Source organism: Arctopsyche grandis, chromosome 7 (genome assembly GCF_051622035.1).
Source record: "Arctopsyche grandis isolate Sample6627 chromosome 7, ASM5162203v2, whole genome shotgun sequence".
Lineage (NCBI taxonomy): Eukaryota > Metazoa > Arthropoda > Insecta > Trichoptera > Hydropsychidae > Arctopsyche > Arctopsyche grandis.
Genome location: NC_135361.1, coordinates 3069926 through 3081815, shown reverse-complemented (window position 1 = coordinate 3081815; position 11890 = coordinate 3069926). Strand labels below are relative to the sequence as shown.

General features: G+C 32.5%; 1 protein-coding gene across 6 annotated transcripts in view; it reads right to left on the bottom strand.

Annotated features, from left to right (window-relative positions):
- Positions 1 to 4259: 4259 nt before the first annotated feature.
- Positions 4260 to 11890, bottom strand: part of tfc (Brevican core protein triforce) — a 117920-nt gene continuing 110289 nt past the window's right edge. For all 6 annotated transcript variants that reach the window (XM_077434121.1, XM_077434125.1, XM_077434120.1 and 3 more), the window contains 2 exons: positions 6079 to 6187; positions 4260 to 5991 (listed from right to left, as the gene is read on the bottom strand). In XM_077434121.1, the coding sequence (XP_077290247.1) occupies positions 5741 to 5991; positions 6079 to 6187 (360 nt within the window). In that variant the 3' untranslated portion in view covers positions 4260 to 5740. The remainder of the gene's footprint in view (positions 5992 to 6078; positions 6188 to 11890) is intronic.

Sequence of the window (11890 nt, the reverse complement as noted above, 5' to 3'; positions counted from 1 at the left end):
TAAATATAATGTAAGGTCATTTATAGGCACGCGCACGTATTAATAGAAAAAAATTGAGTGCGCGCATTACCCCCTGCTCGCCGATCCAACTCGTTCACCCGTTCGAAATGATGAATGAATGTGTGTACGTTTTCGCACAGCGCATCTGACGCTGACGTCACCCGTTCCAGGTCAGGTGCTCAATATCAGGAGCACATGTCAGACGCTCCACATCTCTCCCACTTCTCCACTACCCCGCTTCCCCGCGTCTCCTCGACACGATTGGTCGTCACCCCAGATCGCTATAACGGATGCTGAAATTGCACCCATTGGTCAGAATGTATCGTCGTTCCTGTAATTGTTGAAACGTTTTAGTCCTCGTGGACCACTTCACGCTGATTGGTCGTGCGCCTCGTTCGCGTGTATTTATTTTATTAAATACTAGTGTTTTTACCCGGCTTCGATCAGTATTTGTAATAATAGTAAACATTAATTTGTTTTTTTATTAAATTTATTTGAATAGAAAAAAAAATGTAATGATATCATATCGTCGGCATGGAAACTTTGATTGGTTCAATGACGTCACGGATTCTATGAACCAAACAAACATACAAAGTCTCTTTCGAAATTATATATTAGATCACTAGGCACAACATATGTATACTCCTGGCATTCTAAAAGTTGTTTTTTTTTAAATCTCTATACTGGTCGACGCGTCCGCCACATACCCACATACATACATCGCGTACATTTGCATATATATATATATATATATATATATATATATATATATGTATATATATTATTACTAGTGGTGCTACCCGGCTTCGCTCGGTTCCACTTTTGTAGATATCTTCCGTTTTAGCACGAATATAATAAAAGTAACTTGTAATGAAAATGCAGTCTAATAGTGAGAATACTGTCGAATCATGAAAAAATCTTCATTTGTTTTGTTTATTAAATTTATTTGAATCGAAAAAAAAAAAAATTATTTTACGACCGGCCAATTACAAACTTCTTTGTCCAATCCAGTCAATCAGAAACAACTTTGACGACAGCCAATCAGAAACGAATTACAGACCCAACAATAAAGTGTCTTATTAATTGTGTTATATTATTATTGAAATTTCATATTTCATATTGAGCTTATTGGATATCATATGTATATGTAAGCTTGATAACATTTTTCACATTCGTATGCCTTATATGACGACATACCCAAGCGCTTAGCATGCGTCGCATATAAGATTCGATGTGATACATCAATATTGGAAACGTTTCGACACATTATTCATTCGACGAACGAAATATATATATATATATATATGTCTGTTATACATAAATTTCCAAAGAAATATATGTACATATGTACATATATATATATATATATATATATATATATATATATATATATATATATATATATATATATATATATATATATATATTAGAAAACGTTTGAAGGGAGTTTTCCACGCCTTATTTTTTCCTCGCGCCGGAAAATCTCTGGGAGAAGTTCGAATTGAAGGAAACCCATTTTCCGGCATCTTTGCATTTTTCATTCGGCGTTTTTGGACCCCTACTTAGCGAGTCATAACCGCCAAATTTTTTCGCGCACTTTTCCCCCCTTTTTTCCCATCTAGCCTCCGACGATTTGAGCAAGGGCTGAAAATCCGATAGGAGCTTTCGCACATTCGTTTAGCGGGCTTAGCTTTCCGGAAAAGGTTAGTGGGACGATTATTTCGATAGCCGGGTCCACTGGGCTGAAAATAAACACGTGGAATTTCAGCACGCGCACGCTACAAACGCTGAAAAAAATAAATTCAGAAATGCGCCAGGTGATTAGCGATAGCTGAAAATATAATTGCAGATGTTGTCAGTCGATTTTGAGAATGTCTGGAAAATATTTCAAGATTCGGCCGAAGTGCACTCGATGCACTTTTCGGTGCCAGGTCTATCAGTTGTTGTTGGTTGTGATGTTGGATCTTCGATTGGATTTTCCTCTTAAGTTCTGTTCAGTCTGATGGTGGACCAAGTTTGTAGTGATTAAAAATTGTTGATTTTTTTTTTGGCAACATTCATGGTCAAGTTCTTTGTCATATTTATATGTGCGAGCCTTTGGAGCTTTGTGAAAATAGATCACAGTGTGACTCAAATAGAAATGATCTCATTGTTTTGGTTTAGTTTTATAAGGACTCGAGTGTTTTAAAAGCGGGGGTTTAAAATTTTTTAATGAAAGTTTACATTCAAAACATAGCAATAGCAAGTAGCTTGAGCTCCTGTGACGTTTCCATCTATAATACTAGAAACATTTATTTATAAGTCAACATTTATGAAATATTTAAAAATGATTTAACCAGCAGAATAGACTAGTGGTTAGCATATAAATCTCATATAAACCTGCTGGCTAGACCTTGGATTTATGACTCCAAGTCGATCGTTTCCTATCAGAGTTTGCCAATTTATCTAATTTTCATTGAAACGGTTCCAAAAAATTGGCAAAATTACCCACTTCCTCGCAAAATCTCGAGTTTTCAGCGATCTCAAATTTCGCTGAATTGTAAAATGTTGCAAATTTACAAATTTGACAATAAATATCTCTATGGATGTTAATTGATACGTATTTACTGAATTTTTTAAATGCTGTAAATTTGACCATAGATGTCTCTATGGATATTAATTCATAATATTAATAATATTTGTATCAAATGTACAATGTTTCCGGACAGGATGGCAGCAATGAGGCTACTCGTTTGGCTTTCCTGGTTAAAATTAAAGATAAAATAAAATAAATAAATTACATTTATTAAGTGTGATTGATTTCAGTCATAGTTTTGGGCCTATTAGGAGTCAGCTAGTTTTCAGAATAGTATTCGTAGTCAAAATTAGAGCCGTAGTCAGTATCGACGCCTTAGTGTAAGTCGAATTTACAAATGTAATACTACTACTATCTCGTCATAACTTAAATCTTAGATGGGCTTTGAAAGGGTTGGAGTCCAGGATTGAAGGACTCTCATACAAAAACGTTGTATGAGAGTTGAATTAGCATCGGCAGTCTAAATTGTGACCATATTTGAAGTTATAACTGTAATCAGAATAAGATTTTTACTTTGGAGTATTTTTGGTAGATTAGGAATAGGAGTCAGAGTATGAAAGATTTCAAAGCCATGTACATATTATATTTTATTGTGATATACTGGAAAAGTGATTGAAAAAAAGAGGAAGAAGTAATATGAAATAAATTGGAACTTATTATAATAAATATTTTTGTAATATTAACTTAAAATACTGACATCGAATGGTGATTTCATTAATGTTTATTTTGGTAATTTTTGTTTTCATATAGGAAATTTGACTTTTAAGTGACTTAAATTTTGCATTAAACTATTGAGAAAGAATTGCTAACTTTTATAATACATGTCGTTTCTGTAAATTATATTAAAAAGAAAACTTGGTTCGCTTTTTCGCTCAAGTCCATAGGTCAAAGGTTAGCTTAACTTCAGACTTCAACAATGTTTGACTAACGCTATGTCTACGTAAATAATTTAAATGCAATTTGATGTCTGGTTTGTTGTTGTGGGGTAAACGGTAGACACACCGGAAAATGCATTTTTCATTCGCAATGAAATTTTCACGTTAACCTTTTCAAATGCGACGACATACCATCGAATATCTTTTTTCATCGTATGGAATAAATAAATAAAAAAGCTGTCAGATTATTTACAAAAAATATTTTATTCTAAACGATAAAATTGATTTATTACATATAAAACATCAGTACACGAAATAATAATAATAATAATAATATACAATAAAATTATTTCTCTAAAAAGTATACATTTTATTTTTTGTAGGGTAAATAATGCCAACGAAGACAAGTCTTAAATTATTTTTCAGGTCTTTTTTTGGACGGATCACTTTTTATATGTTTCGAAAATTATAATATAAATTCTAATAAATATGTGTATAAAAATATTAATACTATTTAAGCAATTCATAAACGACTCAAATTCGAGTCATCCGTTAATGATTCGTTTGTATTATTTGTATGTATATGTAGCAGTACTGAAAGTGTTATTATTATTATTATAATTAATTTTTTTTCAAAAAATACTCATTACAACTACTTAAAGTGATAATTTTGGTGTTTTCATTACAATAAAAAAATCAATATTATGAAAAACACAATGAACATATTCTACTATGCTCATCTCAGACAGCTTAATTCGACGTTGTTGGTCGAACATTTAAAAATTAAACACTGATACGTGTGGTTTTAGTTTTTTTTAATTGTATGTTTTTATTATTATTGAACCACCGCACCGCACCGCCGCTGCGTTATATAATATATATTTTATAATAATTTATTCCTAGTAAATTATTACAAAATATATTACGCAACGGTCGGTGAAATTTTTTCGACGCGTATATATGAATATAAAAATATAATTAAATTACACAAAAACATGTAATCGTTTATATACATTCATATGTACATACATACATTTAGGCTCTGTGACATATTTAAGTCTAAGTTGTTTTTGAAAGGCACTACAGTCGGATAGAATAGTGCCATGTTTACACCGGCTATACAAACACGATGGAGGCTATGTATATTTTCGATGTAAACAGCACGTTAGATCGATCCATTGAGACTTGGGTAATTTGAAAATATCGTCCTTCGAGGCGGATCTGAATCTATTACGACTTTTTTTATTTTATTAGACAAATATGTAATTTAGTCGGTGTTCGTCAAAGTCAACTATTTAAGCGTATAAGCCTTATGTGTATACGTTGTAGGCTTTGACGGAAAGTGATCTAAATGCTAACACGATATATGTATGTACGGTCCTTTGAGACGGATTCAAAGCATTTGAAATTTGCGGGACCATTTGTAAGGTCTGCTTTATCGGGGGCTTTTTTGTTTGATAACTTGAAAATTATTACGATTTTGACTTAAAAGCTGGTTTTCAAGTCTTTTAGCTTTCATATACTATTTTTGAAGTGGAAACTTTTTCGCGCGCGAATCATTGAAAGAACGTTAAGGAAAATGCTATGATGTTTTTCTAAAAAAATTTTGTTTCCATTGAAATGGATAGAATTTGCATATTTGTACACTTTGATCAATTCCATCTCTGAAACCTTCTTGTTTCCTTCATTTACATACGTTCCTACAAATTAGTAGTTTCACTTTTGCACTATGAGCACTTTTTTATTCAAGAAATGTTGACATGCAACATATTATTAACCTGGAATGCTACACTTAAACTGAAATAACGATCTACTTTTTTATTTTTGTCTTACTTTTGATAGAAAAATATACTAAACGAACACTATTCTGGTTGGATTTAAATCTATAACCGGCAAAAGCCTATTTAAAAGGCTTGTACTTTGAACCATCTTATGGTCCTTCTTGACTTTTATCCTTCACTGATATTATACATATGTTGTATACCCCAAAGGCAACCGTGACGAACAGTGAAATATGATCCTTCAACGCCTGAAGTCTAAATTTTGACCTAGTCTCAATCAGGATCAGCTTATCTATTTTTTGCTCCAAATAGTGATGAAATCGTGCACACATTTGCCAATAACAAAAGTGGCATATTATCAAAAAATATGTATTTCATCACTATTTGGAACGAAGCAGGTATACTTCTACTTAAAGATAGCTATGTTAAACTATATATAGGTATATATACACATTGGCAACGCTTTTGAAAGTCATTTTCACACTGAACCACTAATAAAATAGCACTTTTCAATCGTTCCTCACTTCGCATACGAAGAACGTTTCGAACGAGCAAGGAGAGTCGTTCCACTTGAGTCCTTTGCCGTCCCTGTTCCACAACTCCAAACAGTTCTCCTCCTCTCCGTTTTCGTACCGGAAGTTATTGGGTTCACCGGCGTTCCAGTTCGTGAACGTTATTGGCCTTCCAGAGGACATCCAGAAGAAGTTGCCCTCCTCGGCTAAATCAGTACCCGACGTCCAAAAGTGCTCATTGCCGTAGCCTTAAAGTAAAAAAAAATAAATAAAATAAGTGAAAAAAAAGAGATGCATTGTTGAAATATTGAAGCAGGACTCGGTAGGTCACTCACCGGAGTCTCGCACGTATTTTTCCAACTTGTCGTTTTCCTCTTGGGAGGATATGGAGGCCAGGTGCATACCGTGGAAACGGCAGTACTGTGCCGCTTTGAACCAGTTGGCCTGAAAAAAGAAAAAAATATGCATACAGTTGTAGACAAAGGAGCTATAGAGTTTTTTCCGCAACAATGTCGGAGTAGGACAATGTGCATCAATATTTGGATTGGGTGCAGCGCTGCATAGTGCAAGGTGCAGCGCTTTCGAAATGTTCGTTTGCATATGTGTATAGTTAGTAAAAATTTAAAAAAAGTGGTTGTCAAGGAATGGGTAGTAATTTTGTTGGTTGGTTGAATGTTTTATGGTGCCAAGTTTGATGTCAACTTGGATCTAATCTAGCCTAAAATATAGTATTGATTTTTTCAACTGTAGAAAGTCACCAGTTTTAATTATAATATAACGATAATTGCTAAATAAGGAACACCAACACGCCTTCCTAGCCAATTAGAAACATTGATTAGTACAAAAATCGCTGAAGCTAAAGAACACGAAACTATTAATTAATTAATCCATAGAGACATCTATGGATTTAGACTTGTACATAAATTTTATATATTGTACATAAATCAAATCCAGATATTGGTGACATACATTTTGCCAATTTGATGGAGGAAGCGTATTAACAATGAAATCAGATAAATTGCCAAATTCTTATAGGAAACGATCTACTTGGAAACGAACGATCACAAATATCCAAGTCTGGCCAGCAGCATTAAAGATTAGCATGGGATCGAACCCAGCAACCTTTCGGTGCTTAGCATAAACGCAAACCACCGAGCCATACTGCTAACTGAATATGCATGCATATATAATTGTAAATAGGCTTTTGAGCTTTTTTTTATTTTATGTTGTATACACTAGCATTAGGCAATAGACAATACATAAATACTAACAAGAGAAATAATTGGTTAAATTGATTACAGTCATTAAGTCAGTAGGTACTTAGAATAGACCTTAGATGTATTGTGATTGTGAACATAATCTATGAAAAACAAAAAGCATTAAAAAATCTAAACCAAAACATATTTCCAGTCCTTTCGGAGAGATATAATTGTATATATATAATTATAATTAGATATTTTGAAAGAGTGAAGAACACAACTAGGATCACTTAATCGATTTCATTGTGCTGTGAATAAAAACCATATTGCTATTAAAAGACAAATTGCTACAGATTTATGAATTAAAAAAAATATTCTGATAAGGGGTATGAATGAATTACATGTGGCTGCCAAAGAGGTCCATAGTTACACACGGTCCATAATTGCATATGACTGTTTTAAAAACATTTTATGTATTGATATATATGTATATGTATTTTGCACAAAATTGTCAGGCCTATTTTGTATTGGGCTATTTAGAGTCACTCAATATGTATTGGGGAACATTCTAATTAAGACTGTGTGCAAAATTGAAATTGTCGGCACTTATAAAAGCGATCCAATACCAAATGAAAAATATTTTCAACACATCTTGTCTAATTGCACACTGTACAGATATGATGTTCTTTCGTCATTTCGGCAAAGATTTGACCCTGATCGATCAGGTTATTGCGAATATGTCGTGCAACGCATTCGACCGTTACGATTTTTATAGTTGCATTTATCTGTATATTTAACCATTCGAGTGCTTATGTTTTTATTATATTTTTATTATAAATTGGCGTTCCGAATCTTCAAAAACGGACACGTCCTTGCGAAATTGTACGTTCTTCAGTTGCGAAACTTTGGTAACAATATGTGTGTGTGTTACGGTTCTCACGGTTCAATATACTTTCGCACGTATTTTCCGACCCGTAACGAGATCATGGACCATGATGAACAATTAAAAAAAAATAATAGCAGTTTATTGTCTGCATTTTGCATTTTAAAAAGATCCATGTTTGTATTTTGAGTATACCTTTGTTTAATATGATTATGTAAAGGAACTGATTGTAAACGATATGCAATTCAGACTTGAAGCATATTAATCTATGAAGATTTTTGGTTGCTTAATTAGGCATTAGGTTTCAAATTTGGTTAATTGATCTATGATCTAAAAATATGACTGTAAGGGTGCACATGCATAATATAAGTGATTTGTCTGTCGTAGAGATTAGTATCATAACTAGTGATTTAATTATGTCAAATCTGTTTTTATTGTTTGAATCAAGGATCTCCAATATTTTAAGGACAAGGTGTACATATGTATCTTTAGCTTCAAAATATATACATATGTATAGTAAGCCGATGTAAATCATTACTTTATAATTTTTTTTTTTTAAATATAAATGAAACTAATAAAATGTACGCATTTAGTGTAATGAATTTGAGAAATATCAATACTTTCCTTAATTTGACCTACATATGAGAAAAAGACAAATATAGAAACACTATGATTCGGATTATATCGTCGGTATAATGGTAGAAAGCTTTAGGTCAAAATTTCAGTGAGTTTTTTCGAAAATCAAGAAGTTTGAAGCTGTTTATTTTGTGACCTAAATCAGTATTAATGTTTTGACTTTTATAAATTCTATAACAAATTTAAGGCTTTTAATTTTTTACTTAACATTTTCTGCTAGTATAACGACGATATTTATATTGAGGTGAGGTGAGTCACATATGTACATTATTATTAAGTTAAAAAATAATTGCATACATTTAAAAAATGATTATTAAGTTCAAAAATAAATGCAATATTGTAGTCGGATTTGTTCGAATTTTTTAACGACCACAGCTTAGGACAAAAAGGCTAGCCTTGACATTTACCATAGTTTTTGTAGAAATTATCGCAATTTCCTTGCCGGTCGTAGTTTCAGGAACTTTGGGGTAAATTATATTTCAAATTTAAAAAATACTAGCAGATTATATTAAAGCATTTGATTTGAAATACGTAATAAGTAGTTTGTTGCTACGATAAGCATCGTGATATTCACTGTGAAAATTGGCCAACTGTTTGGTCCACATATGTATGTACATACGAATATGTAAAATTAATTCAACTTAGTTCACCAATTGATAGGCGATCATATGGTAATCGTTTTAATAATTAATGTCGCAATGCATTGGCATTTTACTAAGTAAAAAAAAAAATTTTATAGTTAAAATTCAAATTGATTAAAAATCAGCTGATAAAATATAACTGTATCAATTTATCAGCGAATTTTCCGGCCTGCCAATTAAATCGCATCATTACGAAATGAAACGTTAAATTTTAAGTCGTTAATTAAGTACTCAAACATCATACAATACGCATATATGTATGTAGGATAGAACACATTCGAGATGGAAAGATAATCTGTGGAAATCCAATAAATAAAAAGATCATTAATTACCATTGTTTAATGGATGGCACGCCTCGAACCATATATATATATATATATATATACGAAGTCTATAAATTCGGTGTCATAAAATCACACACACAGTCATAATAATTTATTACGAACGAATCGATACGAGCACATTTCACTTTTTTAAAAGGCAGATGATTTTTATCGACCGGTCACGTTTATTGGTCAACATATGTATGTACGTATATATATTATAGTTCATATAATAAATGGGTCGATCGATTTTACAGCATCCGGAAAAATGTGCAATCTTAACACTCTCCAATCGGAAAAATTAATTTCAAAATTTTGGACTGGAAGCGGTTATTCCGAGAGAAAAAAAACAAATTCGGCAATAGGATCTGTCACATTTTAATCGCATGATTAATTCGCCCACCAGGTGAAAATATTTCAAGTATTTCGCCTGGTCAATGTCATTTCGCAATTATGTTTATTAATTTGTGCGTTGGACATTCGCTGATATGTCAGGCTTCGATGCAGGTGCGCCCAACCAGCGCGATATTAAATATTAAATTGATATCGTGTTGTTAAATATTAAAAGTGTTTCGAGGTGAATTGATACGTACAATTTGTATTAAGCAGTTATTATTTATGAAGGGGTTATTGTATCCAAAAATATATAATCTGTTTCGGAATTGATGGAAAGGGGTCGGAATGTGCGGAATTATTTATGTTTGTTGAATTTTGGATGTATTTAGTTGGACTGATTGGACAAATGTATTTGAAAACTGCAATTGTAATATAAACTAGTAACGAACAAAAAAAGGTTTATTAATGAAATAAAATTTAAATAAATACTTGAATTTCTTATATGAAATAAAATATGATTTTTTTTCCCGAAACGTATTAACATCGCCAATGGCGAAAAACTGCTAATTGACCGATTTTGCATCCCCCTTCGACCCCTTTTTTTCTTTTCAACTTGGGTCACTACCTGAACCCTAACTAGCATATTAAATCTTAAATTTTTCTTCATTTTTGCATTCAGTAGCCTGTTTTAATATTAACCTTAGTGGTTCATCCATTGTGTCACAGCTCTGTAGTGATGGAAGAACCGTTTCAACAATGAAATTAGATAAATTGGCAAACTCTGATAGAAAACGATCGAATTGGAGTCACAAATATCACAAATTGACCAGCAGCACTACATATTATAATCGGAATAAATTATTTTCAATTGAGGTCAACCCACCGGATCGAACCCGGCAAAATCTTGGTGGTTAGCATAAATGCAATCACAATGTATTTATCCAACACCACTTAGTTTGGTTTTTAGCGTATAATGGTAACAAAAAAGGGGTCACAGGTTTGAGCCCTGTACTAGCGGTGTCACTGGCTAGATCTTGAATATACATATGTATGTGATTCCAGGTTGATCGTTTCCTATCAAAGTTTGCTAATTTATCTGATTTCATTATTGAAACGGTTCTTCAAAAAATTGAAACGGTTCGTCAACAAAATCTATAGTACATATATAACCAGCAGCGTGGACTAGTAGCTGTTTGCCAGACCTGCTACCAGTCCACGCTTCCTGCTACTGCTACTCCAGGTCGATCGTTTCTTTTTTTGCCAATTTTACCAATAAATTTACAATTCCTTTCCAATCTCTCTTGTAAATCTCAAATTATTCAGCGTCTTTAGGTTCGCCAATTTCTATAATGAAATGCGAATTCATACAAATATTCTCCACGGATGTTATTGTGGATGATATTTGTATGAATTCGCATTGTATAAAAACGCCTGTATTAATTGGATTATTGTATTGTATCTGTATTAGTATACTCGTCGCTTTGAGCGATCTATAAACGAGAATGTACATGTTCAATTGAAATAAAATAAAATAAAATATACAAATATGGCCGTAGGTGTCTCTTTGGAGAAACCTGTAATGACACCATGGTAAATATAAAAAAAAATGCATGCAGTGGATAGGAGAATATACATCTGTGTATATAGAAAGCCTCACCAAATTATAATACCTTATTCATGATTGGTGTATCGGATTAAGTAAATAATTTTGACGGGTTGAAAGTATTAAGGAAAATTTTGACGATCTATCAGACATTCAAATTAAAGTTGCGACATGACTACATGGTTCATAAAATTGGTAATATAATCCGTCACGAATGACACGATGAATTTAAATTCATCAATCGAATAATACGGATTTACATTTATGTATATATAGAGAGAGGTTGAATGAAAAAAAAATTGAGGAAATCTCCCACAGACAAAAATAAAAAGTAAAAACACAACCTTGATCGATCAGTCGAAATGAAATTTCCAATTGATTATTGACGGTGGTACATTGATTAAATGGTTTGCGACACCTGTTTCGAGCGGAGCCGCTCAAATGTTATTCAGGTTATGATGAAACATATCACTATATCGCAACTGAGATTTCCATCTTAAGATTAAGCGTTCCTCATATTCGCACA